Source organism: Exophiala dermatitidis (assembly GCF_000230625.1).
Source record: "Exophiala dermatitidis NIH/UT8656 unplaced genomic scaffold supercont1.5, whole genome shotgun sequence".
Taxonomy (NCBI): Eukaryota; Fungi; Ascomycota; class Eurotiomycetes; order Chaetothyriales; family Herpotrichiellaceae; genus Exophiala; species Exophiala dermatitidis.
Window position 1 is genome coordinate 473,193 of NW_008751650.1, and position 17,830 is coordinate 491,022.

At 53.4% G+C, this 17,830-nt stretch overlaps 5 protein-coding genes across 6 annotated transcripts; 2 read left to right on the top strand and 3 right to left on the bottom strand.

Annotated features, from left to right (window-relative positions):
* Window positions 1-479: 479 nt before the first annotated feature.
* HMPREF1120_05771 (ureidoglycolate dehydrogenase) lies at window positions 480-1,302 on the bottom strand (the record flags this gene model as incomplete). Its single annotated transcript, XM_009159958.1, has 2 exons — window positions 480-974; window positions 1,027-1,302. The coding sequence occupies 2 exons, from the start codon at window positions 1,300-1,302 to the stop codon at window positions 480-482; spliced, it is 771 nt and encodes a 256-aa protein (XP_009158206.1).
* A 2,062-nt stretch (window positions 1,303-3,364) lies between these two features.
* HMPREF1120_05772 (homeobox protein cut-like protein) lies at window positions 3,365-5,658 on the bottom strand (the record flags this gene model as incomplete). Its single annotated transcript, XM_009159959.1, has 3 exons — window positions 3,365-5,259; window positions 5,308-5,475; window positions 5,523-5,658. The coding sequence occupies 3 exons, from the start codon at window positions 5,656-5,658 to the stop codon at window positions 3,365-3,367; spliced, it is 2,199 nt and encodes a 732-aa protein (XP_009158207.1).
* A 342-nt stretch (window positions 5,659-6,000) lies between these two features.
* HMPREF1120_05773 (uncharacterized protein) lies at window positions 6,001-9,626 on the top strand (the record flags this gene model as incomplete). Its single annotated transcript, XM_009159960.1, has 2 exons — window positions 6,001-6,163; window positions 6,214-9,626. 2 exons carry the CDS (start codon window positions 6,001-6,003, stop codon window positions 9,624-9,626), a joined length of 3,576 nt encoding a protein of 1,191 aa, XP_009158208.1.
* HMPREF1120_05774 lies at window positions 8,345-16,283 on the bottom strand. 2 transcript variants are annotated; one of them, XM_009159961.1, is made up of 2 exons: window positions 11,074-16,283; window positions 8,345-10,988 (listed from the first exon to the last, which is right to left on the bottom strand). In XM_009159961.1, the coding sequence occupies exons 1-2, from the start codon at window positions 11,134-11,136 to the stop codon at window positions 9,942-9,944; spliced, it is 1,110 nt and encodes a 369-aa protein (XP_009158209.1). In that variant the 5' UTR covers window positions 11,137-16,283; the 3' UTR covers window positions 8,345-9,941. The 2 variants fall into 2 exon arrangements, with proteins under 2 accessions (XP_009158209.1, XP_009158210.1); XM_009159962.1 differs by having other exon boundaries at window positions 8,345-10,996.
* HMPREF1120_05775 (MFS transporter, DHA1 family, multidrug resistance protein) lies at window positions 14,538-16,289 on the top strand (the record flags this gene model as incomplete). The annotated part of the gene is made up of 1 exon (XM_009159963.1): window positions 14,538-16,289. The coding sequence occupies one exon, from the start codon at window positions 14,538-14,540 to the stop codon at window positions 16,287-16,289; it is 1,752 nt and encodes a 583-aa protein (XP_009158211.1).
* Window positions 16,290-17,830: the final 1,541 nt, after the last annotated feature.

A 17,830-nucleotide genomic window follows, 5' to 3' on the forward strand; every position in this document is an offset into this window, starting at 1 on the left:
GCGTTGCCAGCGCCCTGCCAGCGCCACGGTTGTTCGCCTGATTCACCAATCACCAGCAAACTAACTATAACCACATCATTGTACTACTTATAGTACTACTACGACTACCACCTACGCGCCCCGAGTCGCTTGACGAGTTTGAGCTAAGAAAGAGTCCAGAGCCGCCCTGGCACCTGAACACTGCCACTGCCACTGTACCACCAACCACCCCGGCCCATAACTGTTACCTAGGTAGGCATTTCCAGCCATGTGTTGGTCCCCGTCTTGGAGCGTTTTGTTGTCGATAAACTGTGTTGGCTATGTACTGCCAGGTTTTTGATTACCCAGACCATGCAGGAGATGTTCAATACCTAGGTAGTGATTGAACCATGTCTCACAACAATTGTATCTGTTACCAGAAGAAAAGCCTTTCCCCAACGCCGATTTCTACAAAAAAATGCGACGCAGGCCGCCCTCAGAATCATGTGCATTTCCTCCCTTTACTCCCAAAACCAATAGATAGCAGAGTAGTCTTGGCTAAAGGCAGCTGGTTGGCCGGCACATGTTGCGGGCGGACTGCCTCCAGCCGTGCTGAGTCGGTAGACGGCCTTGATGTTGCCTATAGTGGTAGACCGAGCAGTGATGTGCAACCATGCCACGGCGCCATTTCCTTTACCATTGGGCCCAACAACAGCATTGACTGGGGCGGGACAATCATGAACTTTCTGTCCCGTCACAGTGCCCAATTGCGGACCCGTGGGAACATCAAAAGCAAAGACAGGCGTGGTGGTGTTTGAGAAAAAGTGGTGACTGGAGAGACCGAGAGCGGACGGCTCGAGAAGACTGTTGCCCGTAGGAACAGGGAACTCCAAGGCGACGCCAGGCATGAGCTCGAGCAGATCAGGATAGTCCGCGGCCACACAGGAGGCGTTGAAGAAACTGGCGACGGCGCCAACAGCGGCGGGAGTGGCGGTGGAATTTGCGCAAGTATAGTTCTGCCAATGTTTGTTAGCAGGAACAAGATTGTCCACGGGGGTTCAAGCATACCTGAACACCTCGTCCGACAGCAACGTGTGCCAGCGTCAAGCCGTCAGGACTTGGTAAGGGAGCGGTGCCGGTGGGCATCTTGGCTTTGGATAGGTCACAGGTAGGCCCAGATCCATTCGAACGCTTGACTTCTTCAATGTATTTGTAGACGGTGTCGAAGTATCCTGCTAACGTGGGAGTCCAGGTAGTACTTGTGGCGGCATCCCTCTTGGTCGGGGTTGGAGCAGCAAGAACTGTGGTCGCCAGTGAGGCGAGCAGCCACGCAGCGTGTCTCATGGTGACGGTTGAAGAGTAAAGAACTGGGACGATATAGATATTACCGGTAGTATTATTGAACGGTAGACTCTGGCCGGCAGGTCTTGCTGAGACTGGGAAAAAAGAAAACGGAAGGAACTATGAAAGGGCTGGACCAAGTTGGACCGTTGAACTGTATATGATGAGAAGGAACCAGGGAAACAGCCGTGGTCCTTGTCTGGGACCAGCCGCCATCATATATGACATTTCGAAGTGGACTGTCCATCTCGACAAAAGATAGGCCACTGCTCATTTGGACTGCAGGATGGCAGGAGGTAGCCTCAGGTAGGGGCGGTGTTTCTATCTTCGGCGGTCAGCTCTCCATGATTGGGCCATCGAAGGGTGGATGATGGTTCGGTGGCATCGAGGGCAACACGAGGCGGCAAGGGGAGATTTGGCCCAGCCGTTTCTTAGATCGACATGGGGTCGTGGAGGACAAGAATAGAAGACGCGCATTGGCGCTCACACCCAACACCCACCAACACCACCCTTGCAGACGAGCCAGAGGGTCTCTGCTAGATTGATTGACCAGTCTTGTGGTTCGTTTCAGAAACCCTGCCGCCGGGGGTGGATGCTTGGTTGCGGTTTGACCATCTTGACAGCTCGGCTCCATGCCCTTACCCCAGGCTTGGGCTCTTACTCGTCTTCCCAATCCATCTCGTCCTTGTATAGCCGCCATTGCAACCGCTGCCCAGCCAGGCAGAGCTCTTGATTCTTGCTTCGCCATTGTACCAACGCATGACGCGCATTAGGTGCAAGCAGAGCAAGCAGTGCAAGGCCCGGCTGTTGGCCGTGTACAGTTGCAGCTGCGGCAGGGAGTTGGACGGGAATTGATCCTTGCGCCGGGGAACTTGAGGGTGTTGCGTGCCGTCTTTGCGGCTTTCACGAGCAGCAACCGACGGTCCGTCGCCGGCAACTGATTCCAACTCGTCTTCGGCTGACAGGGAGGAATCGCGACGAAGGAGGCGCAAGTGCAGGATTCTGACTGTGTCGCGGCGCGCTTAGGCGACCGTAACGCGGCGTCGGAGCTCGACAATCCTCTGGGTGCGGATCATAAAGGGCATAGGATTGCATACAGTTGTATCGCCATGGATTGAACTGCTCGTGCAGTGTGCAGCGCTGGACGTGTTTGGAATCTGGCGCCGGTCAGCCTGATTAAGCGCGGCAATGGAAGTCCGACACGCGGCGAACAGCCCTCTCGATGCCCCCCAGTGCCGTCTTCTCTCCGCCTAATCTCTTGTTTTCTAAGCGATGTCGCCGTCGACGAAAGATGGAACATTTCCATCGGCGCCTCCTGCTCCTGAGTGCGAGCCTTGCACCTCATCGCACGGCAGAATGCAATATCATCATATCATCCTCTGGGTGACTTGTGTCGGACGATTCTCGTCAACATGCACGCTATAGCCCCTCGCCCTATGTTTCATCCCTATAGATCGCGCGTTATATCATGGGTCCTAACTCAACTGTAGCTCTGGGAACCACTAAACGGACGCTAGATATGAAGTTATACAGTGTACAAGAAGTCGCACAGGACATGCGCACCCCAACCCGCAGAGATCGCTGCCCACCGAGCTTGTCTAACCCGTCTCCATATCCAACGCTCGCCTGAAACATAGTTCCACGCTGCCCGAAAGGCGAATCTCAGTCTCTACTTTTGGCCCTGTTCTGGAACTGCCGGAATGAAAGAGATATGCACAGTCCGCATCGGCTCAAATTTCACGGGACTAACTCCGGCATCGCATAGTTTGAACCTCTATTCAAGCTCCGGCGTTTAGCCTTGACGAACCCCTCAGCATGGGAAATAGGCGGAACGAGCGACGACTGCGACTGATTTTCCTCTCGATGCGACCACTTCCGGCAGATTGGATAAGCTGCAGGCGAGAGAGCTTCATCTACCGATCTAAGGGTCTTGTTGATCAGTAATCCAGACTAGAGCTCGGTGGACGAGGAAGTGGCAAAATGAGGAATGTTAGGTGTCAGATGTACTGTAGCGTCGCTGAAGGGAGCAGCATTCTGCTCATGGTCACAGCAATATCGGCAGATGCTATCCAAAGTCTTCCTGGTGCCAGTCCGCGCCGTGAGAGTCAGGAGACCGCCCTCCTACAGCCCCAACGGCGGCCGCTTCCCCCAGGCGAACGGCACTCCGCTCCACGTCCGTGGTGCCCATCCAGTAGAGCATTAGGAAAACCAAAACGTGGAGGGCCACGCAATATGCAGCAAAGAGGTTGCGCGATGTCCTTGTGGCAAGAACAATTCGCGTGAGTGAGAATATGATCCGTTCTGGGAAACTCATGCGTTTGTAGGCTCGAGCAGCCTCGCGGCCACGGAACGCGGCAAACGGGGAGATGTTGGCTTCATATTGCGACTTCCACCGGTCCGAAGTGGCGTCGTCCGAAGTGTATACTGCGGTATGTCCAGGAGCACCGGAGTATGAGGAAGACGACGTCGTGGTCGGTCCTCGGCTGTATGCAGAGATATATCTTGTCTTCTCGTATAAGTTGAGGTTATCCTTCTGCAGCGAGGCAACCTCTTGTCGGAGGGATGTAACCGTAGCATATGTTTTGGCGAGCTCTTCCTCAAGCTGCTGATTCTTCTCTTTAAACCGGTCGCGTTGAGCCTGGATCATGGGGAGAATACCAGATCCTCCTCCAACTGGCTCGCCGGCCCGCAATGACTCGAGGGTGCTGCCTCTAGGTTGCACCTCGTAACCAGAGATGATCGAAGAAGTTGGTGAAGCCCTGCCTCGACGCAATGAGCTGGTGGGATGTCGCGAGACATAGGTGCCTGCCACCGACATTCCGGAGGATGGAAGCGCATTTGCAGCTTCCTCTTGTACCCGGAGCAGATCGTTTTCTAACGTCGACGCCAGCTTCTGGGATTTCTCCAGTTCTGCATTGGTGCGAGAGAGCTCTTCTTGAAGATCCTCGTACTGGGCTTGGAGGTCCTGATAGGAGACTCGAAGTAATGTCAGGTCGTTGCTTAGCTTTTTATTCCGTGCGAGTAGAAGCTGTTCCAAGGACTGCTTCGAGCCGTTTTCTTTTACATCATCCGAACCCACCTCAGCTTCATCGTCGTCGCCTTCAATTGACAGTTCAATCGACCGGAGGGTATCCAGCTCTCTTTTGAGGTCCTCGTAGTCTGACCATTTGCTGACTTTAGCGCGTAGATCGTCGTTGTCGGCCGCAAGTTGTGCACGTTGTCTTTCCACTTGACGGAGCCTATCCTCCCATTTACGTTTCTCACTGTCTCTCTCGAAGCGTGCTTGTTCAATCTTCCTCAGGAGCGAGGAATTTTCGGATTGCAAACGTTGAAACAAAGGGTCATCTTCAACATCATGGCTCTTCGCGTTCTGTGACGTCGCTCGAGCAAGGTCCACGCGCAGCTGTTCGTTCCGAGCCTCCATTTCCGCAAGGCGAGCACTTGTCTTCTCGAGTTCCGAACTGATCATTTCCAACTCCACACTTGCGGCTTTGGACGCGGCCTGTTCAACGGAGCCTTCTTGCAGCCTCTGCGAGACCTCGTAGCTGGCCTTCAGTTCCTTCATTACTCTTTCTTGGTTCTCGGCTTTCTCTTCAAGGCTTCGCTCCTTCGCAACCCAGTTGTTTTGCTTCTCCTCCAATACCTTTGCCCACTTCTCTTCCACTTCCTTGACGAGAACGCTAGTTCCAGCCTCGGCATTGCTTCTGGCCTGACTCTCCTCTTGTAGCTTCTTTTCTGTTTCTTCTAGCTGTGCAGATAGTTTATTGACTCGTGACAGCAGTTGTTGGTTTTCGGCGGTCAGCTTCGGGACGGTATCTTCAGAGGCGACGAGGGAGTCGATGGATGCCTCTAACAGAGGGAATGGGTCAGGCGCATCAGAGAGCGATTGGTATAGTTGAAGGAACGCGGACGACGCAGTCTTTCCATGTCCGGTGATCAAGTCAATGAACCCTTGGTAGGCTGTACAACGTTAGTACGACTCGGCGACGAGGTTGCAAGATGACCAACACTTCAACAGCGCCTTGTACTCAGTCAGCTTGGCCGCATCCTCCAATTTCCTAAAGTCTTTGGTCTTCTGAGCCAGTTCCTTTCGCTCGAGTAACGCATCTCTCTGATGGGCAACGATTTCCGATGCAGTAGAGTCCAGCTGCGGCATCAGCGCCGAAAGATTGATATCTGGGAGATCAGTACATTGTATCACTATAGGGAGGCCGGAGACCTACTTCGCCATGCTGCCAGGGCTTTCTGAAATTTGTTCTCACCAGCGCCAGGGGATCGCTCCTCTGTCGCGGTCTGCAGTGGAGGACCATCGTGCTCTGGCCCCAGGCGATCGGCCTCAGTCACAGCTAATGTGTCCATGGCACCAGCGTAAGCCGCCGGATTGTAGGGTCAGGCTCCGCGATATGCGGTCATGCATAGACTGAGACGACGGAAGGGGACCAGTTCAATGGAGAAGACAACACTTCGCCTTGAACTACTACAGACGAGGCTTCGTACGTCTCCGGCGCGTCAACGCGGAGAAAGCGCAACTCCAGCCGCGTTCAACTGTAAGTAGTACTACAACCACAAGTGAACACTGCAACGGGAGACAATCCACCCTGGCTGTGCTGGTGCTTGTGCACAGCTGCAGACTTGACCACTTGCTGTACCAGTGACAGTTATGAGCAATAGACCTTCACTGTTCTAACGCCGGCAGCTGGGATGGCTGCCGCTGTCGATCCCGCTGACGAACGAGCAGCCAAACGACGACGACTCTCTCCGCCTGAACCGGGTCCGTATGTCCTCCGCAATGTGTTGGAAGATATTCCATTGGCAACAGAGCAAGGAGTGGAAGAGGTCTCTATAACATGTGTAGAATATTGGAGTAGGTGAGGCTCCGCTGCGCACGATGGCTCAGCTTCTAATATAGACTAGACAACAACCTGTACATTGGGACCTCTGCCGCCGAAATCCTACATTTGGTCTGTATCCCTTCTGGTAAGGAGGAGGACACTGCACCGCCGACTTTCATACTTGCCTCACGGCTGCAGCCGAGCGGGCATGCTGCTTCTCAGAATCCTGGCAATGCGCCCGGCATCCAGCAGATACTTCTCATCCCCGGCCCGCTGAAAGCGTGTGTGCTTTGCAATGGAGTTGTTTCATTCTACTCTCTGCCGGAGTTCAGTCCGGCGTTTCCCAACAGGGAGCCCACAGGAGTGCAATGGATTGGCGGCATCGACGAGAACGAGGACTTGGACAACCCTGAAGGGCAGGTGGTCATGATCGCGACTGCACGGAAAATACTACAAGTCAGGGTGGGCGAGCGGTTGAAAGCAATCCGCAATAATATTGAATATCCTGGGTGTCTAAAATCGAGCAGGCGAGACACAATTGCTTGTGTGGCCGACAATACTAGCTATGCACTGTTGGACGTCGAGCATCAGCAGAAAATTCCTCTGTTTCCTATCTCTTCTGCCGAACCAGACGAAACAAATACTGCCAGCGATGCCGGGATACCCGTACGGTTGCTTCCTACAACGGACCAGAGCGGGCATGGTCGGAGTACAAGCATGGGAAATCTCACCACGCCGGCCTCGAAAGAGCGCGATGAACTGCCACAGCATCAACCAGAGGCCGAGTCAGGTGGGGTCGCCAAAGGTTCCGTCCCGCCCCTGTCTCCCGACCCTGGCGTAACGTCCTCTGGCGGGAATGGGGAGGCAACGGGAGAGACGAGGACACGTCCTCGTGCCTCAACGGACGCACCTCAAGCCAAAGTCTCCACGGATACTGGTAGCAAAGCTGCTGCAAAACGCCTGAGACCTCACATACTGTCGCCATTTCCTACTGAATTTATGCTCACAACTGGCACGAGTGAGTCAGAACCTGGTGTGGGTATGTTTGTGAATCTAGACGGTGATGTCGTCCGAGGAACAATCGAATTCGAAGCATATCCAGAGGATCTGTTAGTGGACAACTTCTGGGTCCCAGAACACGAAATTCCCGTGATGCCGGAGAATGAAAGTCCCGTCGTTATTGCATTGGTTCGCCAGACTGACAGCCCGTCCGGCCGATTGGAGATACAGAGATTGGAAAACGCCTCCGAACTATTACATCCAAGAAGTCTTGTTGAATTGCCCTCTGAAACGGTAGCCAATGCTCAAGCCGGTCTTCGCCATACACTGAGCACTCATCGGCACTACTTCCGTATGGTTGGGGATCTTTTGCAGCTTGTGCCCTTGTCCACCACGAAGCCAGCAGTCGATAATGAGGACGAAGCTCTCAAAGATGACGAGCGGACGAGATCGGCGGTCGAGCAACTGGAGCAAGAACGTGCTTTGTTTGACAGCCAGCCCTTGACTGTGTCTGACGACACGTCGAACGAACTTATCCAAAAACGTGCTGCCGATGAGGCAAAGCTGGCAAAGCGACTTGGTCGTGCCTTCAGTAGGAATCTTGTCTGGCAGGGAAAGGACTTGCTTATGATACTCCAGAACCCTTTGATATGTCAGCTGGAACATCGACTTGCACAGTGTCTGGCTGATGGTAAACCTGCTAATGTGAAGCCGAGCCAGATTTTCGGGCTACTGGCAAGTATCCATGGCCGTGAGCCACACGACGAGACAGAATTCCTCACGCTTAACTATATCAGACAAAAAGCAAGCTTGATCCTTTTCCTTCACCTCGAGAGCCAGGTCTCAGCCGGTACAATCCTTGAGGAGATGTTTAGAGCGGTTGAAAACGTCCTACATGATGGTGGTTTGGATCCTCGAATCGTTCTCCTTCTGACCCCACCACTGGCCGCGGAGGTTGTGTATGGGCCCGAGGGTATCTGGCTCCATCAAGGGATTGATGATCTCCTACAAGACTTCCTGCCCTCAATCCTGCAGTTTGAGACTGCCCCGATAGAGTTCTGGATGATGATGAGGCACTTTCTCATGCTGTGGCAGGACAAGCGAGGCTACGGCAGCATTACAGATGACAAGCATGTCTTTGACTCCGTGGATGCTGGCCTACTTCATGTGCTTCTTTACCTCGACCGAGTGTTGCCAGCAGACAGTCCAGCACAGCGGTCGGTTCGGGCCAAGTTGAACAATGTCGTTGACAATTGGAAGGGCGATTTTGACCGTGCCATTCGCCTTCTCGAAGAGCATGATCGGCTGTTTGTGCTCAGTCGTCTTTACCAGAGCAGGAAGCAGGCTCGTGATGTGCTGAGAACATGGAAAAGAATACTCGAAGGCGAGAAGGATGCCGACTACGGTTCAAACACGGAATACATTGAGGGTCAGATGAGACGGTATCTGACGCTTGTCCGTGATGCCAACGTCGTGCAGGACTATGCTTTTTGGCTAGCACAGCGGAATCCCAGCCTGGCGATTCAGTTATTCACCGACGACAATGCAAGGGTTAAGTTCGACCCCCAACACATCGTTGCACTTCTGAAGGACCGAGCGCCTGCAGCGGTACAGCAGTACCTAGAGCATCTGGTCTTCGGAAAGCACCTGGACAAATATGCCGATGATCTCATTGGCTACTACCTTGATTCGGTTCTCACGGTCCTGGAAGGCTCCGAAGAGGCTCGAACATCGCTTGCTGAGAGCTACTCGACTTATCGAGCTCTGGAATCACCGAAGCCCACCTATCTCGATTTCATTCACCAAAATGCACCTCCAGAGTCATGGTGGCAGTCTCGCCTGCGACTTCTACAACTCCTTGGGAGTGGTTCCTATGCATCAACCGGCGTGGCAAGCAAAGAACTGACTTATTCGGTCCCTATGGTTCTTGAACGCATGGCGCCGTTCTCCTCCTACCTTGTTTCCGAGTCGATCATCCTCGATGCCAGGCAAGGCCGTCACAAGGAAGCACTGCGTCTTTTAACTCACGGGCTGGGTGACTATGACAGTGCAACACGATACTGCTACTTTGGCGGACCGGCCCCGGCGTCCGCTCACACAGTCGACGCCAGCGCCCTTCCTCCAAGGGAAGTTCAGCAAGAGCTCTTTGATTTTTTGCTCCACGAATTTCTCATCATTGAAGACGAGGAAGACCGCCTTGAACGTGCAAGCCATCTCCTCGGCAAATTTGCGGCATTTTTCGACCCCTTGAAAATCCTGCAAGATATCCCTGAAGACTGGAGTGTCGCAACTTTGTCCGAATTTTTGGTTAGGAGTTTCCGCGCTGCCACGACAGAGAGGAACAAAGCAGTTATTATGAAGGCCCTGAGTGCGGCTCAGTATTTGCAGAAGCAGGTCGAGTTCGCGGAGATCTGTGAGAAGCTTGGGCCTCAGGTTGACCGAGGACAGGGCGTCGACGGGGAGATGTCCATGGCTGTGGACAAACAGAATTCATGAAGAAGCAGAGCAGATCGCTTAGGCAGGTTCTTGCTCTGCTCAAAGTTGAAGTTTTAGACATTAGTTGCACCCGCTGCGGACCAGCGCAAGGACGCATAAAGCTATAGGTCATTGCCATGATCCCAAGAATGAAAAAACAAAATACACACACAACGGTGTGCTGGCCCAAGAACCGTGAACTCCTGCGCTTGCTCCTTTTCTTTCCGCATGTAGCCACAATTCTTTCAAATCCAAAATTTGGTGGACACAGCCTGAGCCACGAGTCCCTCTATTCGGGACATTCCAAAGACAAACTTGAACGAGACATGACAGGCTTCAACAGCAGCGCGGACCGCCTCCAGAAGCGGGCCGGCGGAAGACATCTTCCCACTCCCTCAGGCCAGAGAGAACACCGCTCCGATCTGCGGCTCCACCTCTTCTTCTCCGTCTCCTGAGCGTGCTTCCTCGGCCATCGTCGACCACGGTGCCTGAGCGGGTGCTCGAGCCATCCCCCCAAAGACCCCCGCCATCACCATATTGGATGCCACTGGCGGGATCGTCCGGGTCGATTTCGCCCAATTCAATCTTTGTAAGGATCATGCGGGCAAGGCGGGCGAAGAGTTCGTCGACGTTCTCGCCTGTCAAGGCTGAGACTTCCATAGTCGCCGGGATGTGGACTTTGGATGCCCATCGCGACGCCATGTCGGGCGTCACTTCTCGGCCCTCGCTGGACGTCGTGGCGGTCCATTTCCCAGCGTGGAGGGACTGGCTGATCGAGTCGCCGCGCGAGCGTGTCGAGGACGACAAAACTCCTGTTCCCGTCCCACTGGACTCGAAAGGGAAATATGATTGTCTACTTGACGCGCTCGAGGCCGAGGGTGTAAGATTATGGTCCACTTGAGAGAATGGTGTAGTATGTGTATCTGTATTATTGATGAAGTTGTTCGTGATCGACGCCGCCTGCGGTCTCGTTGCTTGTTGTTTATCTTCCGCCAAATCCGCCTTATTCCCAGCCAAAATGACAGTCAAGTTCGGACTGGCCAGGGCGCGGGCGTCGCTGAGGAAAGTCGGCAGGGCGTTGAAACTCGCGAGGCTGGCGACGTCGTAGACCAAAATCGCGCCCGCAGCGCCACGATAATACGACCGGCTGACGGAGCGAAAACGCTCGGTGCCCGCCGTGTCCCAGAGCTGCAGTTTGATGCGTCGCCGCGTGGGGCCCGAGCCGACCTTGACGATTTTGGAGGCGAATTCCACCCCGATTGTCTGGGATGATAGCACGCGCCATTCTTGTTTGACGAACCGGTGTAGGAGACATGATTTGCCTGCGCCTGAAGGGCCTAGCAGTACTACTTTGGCCAGAAAATCGTACATGCTTCCGAGTTCCTGTTGTCCTTTCTCATGTTTCTCTCGTCAACTGATTTGGTTCCCGGTTGAGACAAACTCCAAGGTAGAGACTGGTTCTACGTACCTGATTCGGGTCCAGGACGGAACTGAGGTCGGAGGCCGCTGATGTGCGGCGCGGGCGGGCCATTGTTGCGCTGGGCTCTGGCTGGCCGGTTCAGTGTGCTGTCGGCACCCCGCGGGAAAAGGCGAGCTCGGTCGCAATTGCAGTGCTATCGTGAGCACATGGAATGGGTAGTATAGAATGCAGTCTTGCGAGGTCTAGTGGATGCGCGTTTGCAATGGAGAGATATGTATTCCATCGACATGCCAGGACTTGAAGTGGTGATGTTTGAGGCCGCAGACTGATTCTGGACTAAACAACCAGGGACTTAACAAGACTCCGGACCGGCACCACATTTTGCCGAAGAATCCGGGGTGAATCGTCTCTACCACCAACTCCAAGTCGCAACCTTACAACAAGCAATGGCCAACGACGCCCCTCTCAATAAAGGAATCATGACGGTAGCGACACAACAGTTCACAAAATGTTCATATGCATACAGACCAAGCCAGGAGCACCTCTCATCGCTACTTGTGCTGGCTCTCCTAGGCCCGGGCTCGCTGTTTGCATAGCGTGAGGGCTCTGCTGCATGCTTGCCCTGCAGCATGCTTTCCTCCAATCCCACAGTCATTCCTCTCAAGCCCTGGGTGTGCCTAGCCTTTCACCGGTGCGCCTGATACCAGTCAGTCGCCCTTCACCTACCGTTCCTCTGAGTCAGTTTCTGATCCAAGAAGTACATAGGTAGGGATATGGCAATGGCGGCCTCTGAGTCCAATGTGGCACTGGCAGTGAGCAAGCCGAGGTTGCTGAAGCCTGTATGTAGCATCGACAAACCTTTCCATTGAGACGTCAGCAACATATTACTTCCTCCGTCTTATTGATAGTACAGGCATTTGCCTGCAAAGTGCCGTTCCTGACTGGTTGACTTTCGGCTTTTGGTCCTTTATGTTCTCAACCACCAATTGGCAGAGGCCCGATCGTAGAAGGAGTTCGACGATCGTACCATGCTTCGCTGGACAGGTCCATCTGTTTCTCCGAAAGCGATCTTACCCCTGCTTTTTGTCTGCATTTGCCCGCTTGACTTTTGCAAGGATTAGCAGCCACTTTTCGTCATCGACTCGATCGACTGTCTAGCTCGTATGGCTGAAGACGTCCTCAGGGTCAGGAGCCAGTCTAGGCATGGACATCAATTCCCCATCGAGCGACGTGGCTTTCATACCCATTCGTTAGTGGTTGCGCAACGCCCAATATTTCGTCTGCCGTTGGGCTGGATCATGTAGCTCCGTCGAATTTTCGGGCTTTGACAGCCTGCGTGGCCCAATCAGTAGAGAGAGTGGCGTCGATCGCATTTGCAGGCGAGCAGAACCGGGGATGCACCGCGAATCTAAGCGGGCGGAGACTCAGGAAGATCGACAAACGGTGTCGAACTCGCAGTGAATGGTGCAGAGAAGGTAGAAGGATTCGAGAGGACCGCGTAGCGCAGGGTGTGAGGTTTGTTTTCAGCGCGACTGTGGTCAGCCTTCTCCGTCACTTGCACCACCGCAGGCGATGACTTCTATCTTTATTCTCCGCCTCATCATGCATTCATCCTTTTACTTCACTTCTATGTAAAGCCGGCTCAGCCCAGTCTCGGCCTTCGGTATCAGACCGCCTCTGAAACTCATGGTGACCATGTAGTGAGCTGCCTTCGAGCACTACGCGTTTCTTGGAGTCGCCAACATTAGCAAAGCCGACCATGGCGCCCCGTGCAACCCAAGCTTTCGGCTTGCCGACCTCTCGAACGCCCTCCCCGCCAGACTCAATACATAGTACGTCGTCTTCGAGCACATATGTCTCCTCCAGGTCAAGCTCGAGCTCGATATCATCATCATCTTCTTCGCCATCGGTCTCCAAAGCAGTGGCCGCTCCGCCGCCCATGTATAGTAGTACATCGACACCGCGACCGCGACGACTATCACCTCCACAAACTCTCTTGGGCGCAATTGATGAAAACAGTGGGACAGTCGAGCCAGATGTGCCCCTGTCTGTCGACAAAGGACAGAATCCTATTGCCAAACTTCATGTCTATTCATCTGCCATTAACTCCAAGAAGAAGGCAACTCTGGCGTCCATGTCAAGTCCACCGACAAATGAATTCGACTCGCTTCTTGGGCCGAACGGTGAGAAATTCGCAGATCTAAGAATGAATCGCAAAGTTGAGAATTCGAGAAGTCGTGGCTGGAAAAACTTCATGTGTTTTGGCTAGCTGAGCACGAAGGGTGCTTTTGTCCATTACGGCGCGATCCGTGCTCAACCCTATGGAAGCAAATCTGCACCCTCTTTACCTGGCTCAATAGCTGGCTCAACAGTCGCTCAGCAGCAGGCCGGATAACGATTACAACGACCGGTGTGACTGCGACAGCTGCAGGGCATGGATCATGACAGCCTTGCATCAAATGGGTGTGTCGGGGCAGATACCTACCCTATTTGCAACATGACCAACAGAGTGACACGGCAGGGATCAGCTTGCTGACCGATATCATGACATATGAAGGACCACAGGACAGAATGGCCCGGGCATTGCAGGAAAATTTCGAAGCTTGTGTACACTTGGAGCATGGCGTTCGGCATCGGGAGATTTGACGGTACTCATATTCCAAGCTGGTTTTGGTTATTTGCACTTTGAAACGGCTCTCGTGGATTGCCCTACGTCTCATGCCAAGAAGACATAGGTGTCAATTCCAACAAGCGGTTCTCTTCCATTGACAGTGCAGCAACGTTCCGCCGAGCAAGCTGGCCTCGATGGTATACAGAACCCAGAGCGTGCTGTGGAAGCCCCTGGAACTAGGAGTACGTCCACCTCAACTTCAGGGCGACTCGTCTGTTGGAGGTTGACCACTACCAAGGCTGCTCAACCATATCCTGCAATCATACTCACGCACTTCGCCTTTCTGGATGTATAAGTTCAAGTCCGGCAAGAGGCTGAGGGGGATGCGGGCCGCAGAGCATGTCTGGCAAAGTGAATAGAGAGGGTTGACAATCAATGCCCAACAATTACTCAATGAGAACATAGTCGCAGCCCGCTATTCCATTTCAGACTTAGTAGTCCATCTGGAGCTACCCCAACTTGAAACGATCGCAACAACGATTTTCGGCTATTGTGGCCCGACTCCAACTGCATCTCCTCTTGACTTCATCCTTTTTCTGCCGTGATAACCGAGTTGAGACCAGTTCTTTTGAAGTCCGCCCTATGAAGCATCGTGTCAATGGCTTCAAGGTCCCAAGAGGTGGATCGGCCTTTCCTTTTGGCATTTCCAATTGGATCCCCCAGGGCTCCAAGAATATTACACCGTTCTGTTGACGTTTTGCACCACTCCGGCAGAATTGGCATTTTTTATATTCCCCATGATGCCCTCTCTGTCTCAATCGCTTTCCCCAGTTGCTCTCTGTTGGCGTCCTTCTCTGCTTTGCCCACAGCGGTTCTCTTGTCTTGCACATGAAGTTGGACTATGGGCCTGAGCTCGCCGGACGAAGCTCGGCAGTCGGTGCACGGCACTTCAGACCCGGCGGAAGACCCATCACCGCAAAACCAGGCCATTCCTTCGCCAGAAGATCACAATGCTCACAACGACGGCAGCTGTGTGGATGAACATCCACCGTCTCTTGCACCCGATGAACTGGAAGTGGGGAAGGTTGACCCTAAGAAGATAATATCTTTCAGCTCGACGGACCCTGACAATCCTTATAATTGGCCGCGGCGAAAGAAATTGTATATATTCGTCACCGGCATAGTTGCTGTCATCAATAGCACCCTGGGCTCTTCTTTACCAAGCGGAGCGATCTCTTTCATTGCGGCAGACTTCAACATTACTGATCAGGTTCAGCTTCCCCTTCCGATCTCGTGTTTTCTGGCCGGCTATGTCGTTGGACCCACCATTTGCGCTCCTCTCTCTGAGAATAATGGCCGAAAACCCGTCATCCTAGGGTTCTTCTGCCTGGCGACGATATTCACACTGGCCTGCGCTGTGGCGCCCATGTGGCCGGCCCTGCTCTTCTTCCGGTTCATGTGCGGCATTGGGTTCTCTGGTCCCATCTCCGTTGTGGGTGGACTGTACGCGGACATTTACAATGACCCACGAGAAAGGGGAGTAAGTATGGCATGGTTCATGGTCGCTACCACGTTCGGTCCTGTGGCGGCGCCCGCCATATCAGGGTTTATCTCCGAGAACACGACGTGGCGGTGGGTATTTGGGGTCGCGACGATTTTTGCCGCAGCAATGATACCTGTCATTGCATTGATGCCTGAAAGCTATGCACCCGTCCTTCTGAGTCGGAAGGCAAAGAAGCTGCGCCAGGAGACTGGCGACCAGGATATCATTGCCAAGACGGACCTTCAGAAGAAAACGTTCCGACATGTGGTGACCGTGGTCATGACGCGGCCTTATCGCATGCTCTTCAACGAGGTGATTGTCATGTGTACGTGTGCGTACTGTGCGTTGGCTTACGGTATCTTCTACCTCTATTTCGAAGCATATCCGATCATCTTCCAAGGGCCCGATTCGGTGTATGGATGGTCATGGGGCGTTTCAGGTTTGGCATTCCTGCCCATCGGCCTTGGTTCTGTCTTTGCAGCACCCATCTTTCTGGGCTGGGACGTGTACTTGGCCAAGGCGCAGAAGCGAAAAGCAAAATGGGCTCACCAAGAGGAATACCGACGATTGCCCCTGGCTTGTCTCGGCGGACCGCTGTACGTTGTGTCACTCCTCTGGATCGGCTGGAGCGCGAAACCTGGTACGCATTGGTTGGCACCTGTGGCGTCTGGTGTGACATTTGGCATGGCTTTCCAGCTTATCTTCATGGCCTTGCTGAACTACTTGAGCGACTCATATATGACTTTTGCGGCCAGTGCTCAGGGAATAGCCAGTACGTGTCGCAGTATATTCGGCGCATTGTTGCCGCTCGCCTCTAACCGCATGTTCTCGTCCCTCGGCGTGGCTTGGGCTTGCAGTCTGCTTGCTTTTCTGAGTCTGGGAATGTGCTTGATTCCTTTTGCTTTTATCAAGTACGGAGACCGCATTCGGGACAACAGCTTCTTCTGCAAAGAGCTCAAGGAGATGATGGCGCAAGAGGCCGCGGAGCAGGAGAGGGAAGAGGCGGCAGCTGGCGCCACTGCACTTGCAGTGAACGAAGGGAAAGGAGGGGAAAGGGTAAGTTATACTGCTGAAAGAAGGAGGGAAGAGACCGTGTACGAGAAGGTATAACAGCAGCAAGGAGGCACTGGAAAGCCCCCGTGCATTCATGATTTGGCCATAGACCGGCGGATGCTTTTGCAAGCCCAGTTCGCATACAGTATTAGTATCTGGAATGATTTGGGTGTTGATGATCCGGGAACGAATTACACTGCTAGAAAAGCCATCCATGGAATTGAATATACAATTGTATACCCAGTAATAAATCACTCAACCGCCAGTGCATTGCTCTACTAGTATACCTCCTACATAGTGTACAGTATCTAGGTACCTAGGCAGATAGCAGCAATACTGGCACAGCTGGTAGTGATACTGGTAGTGGTAACACACTCCACAAAATCGGCGCACCAAATGCCGATCCTCCGTCAGGAAATCTGGCTGATATAATCGAGACGGCTGCCGAACAGTTTATCCACCGGCCGCTCTTGCGGCTTCGATACCGATGCCCATATGGACAGTCATACTATTCGAGATACCCAAGACCAAAACTGGGTCGGATGGCCATCTTGTTCAAACTCTGTCTCGGCATTTTTAACTTCAACCACTCATTGGTGCTGAAATGTCTGGGAAGTGAATGAATCGTCGGTGCACGGAATTGATTGAGATTTTCCCCTTTGGGATATTCACCGCCCCCAACGGGTATGGTGGTGGACTCTTTGTTGGCTTCCACTGGCATGGGTCTGGTCTGCAGTGCTTCTGCCAAGTTTGTGCAGATATTCTCGTATCCAGACGAGACAATGCTTTCCGACACGACCAGGTCTGATCTGTTTGCGCTATCTGTGGTGTGGAAATTGTCCAAGCGGCAGCCCTTCGCCTTTCTCGACTTCAAAAGGCCTTCCTCCTGCTCACAGGGCCCTTTGTCAAGTTTCACAATCTGCAGGGGGTGTTTTCGCTGTGTCGACCGGAGTATGGGAAAAGCGGCTTCCGCTGACAACTTGAGGTTAGGCAGAGGCCTGATACAACGAAGGAAACCGTCCCTTCCATCGCGAACTTCATTACGAAGTCTCGAGTGTATGGCAATGAAGGAACAGGGCATCCTGCTGATGATGTGGCCCGTCAAGGATGACGAATACCCGATGCTCTACGCAGTGCGGTACTCGATCAATCGAAACGGCTTCTCGCGAATGCGGCAAACAATGCGCGATAGTCAGCTACATCTGTACCATAGTGTCGTCAAGAACCGCGATTGCGTACCTAGGTAGTATATGGAAACACATCCTCCGCGATGCATCCGGTACAATTACTGCAAGCTGCAAGACGCGTGGTCGTACAAGGGGTACGCGGTTCAACAGGGGGTACGCAACCTCGCCTATACTCACTAATGTTTTGCAAGCTTCAGGCACCCCGCGTATATGAACCGGAGCCGGCCAGCGTAGGTAGCCAGATCGATCTGAGTCGTTCGGTTAATTCGCCGTATGATGTTCGCGCGGCCAATGGGCGCTTTTCGTACCGACGCCTACCCTCCCACGTCCTTTTAACCTGCCCGACTATGATCCCATCATGTATGCGGTGCGAAAGGGATATCATACCTACTAGTCAGCGCCAGATTCTGA

Excerpts from the sequence above, each read along its gene's own strand:
- HMPREF1120_05774 (XM_009159961.1), bottom strand. The coding sequence starts at position 11,136 with ATGGCCCGCCCGCGCCGCACATCAGCGGCCTCCGACCTCAGTTCCGTC. Across the intron at positions 10,989-11,073 it reads CCGTCCTGGACCCGAATCAG|GAACTCGGAAGCATGTACGA; the intron begins GTACGTAGAACC and ends AAAGGACAACAG.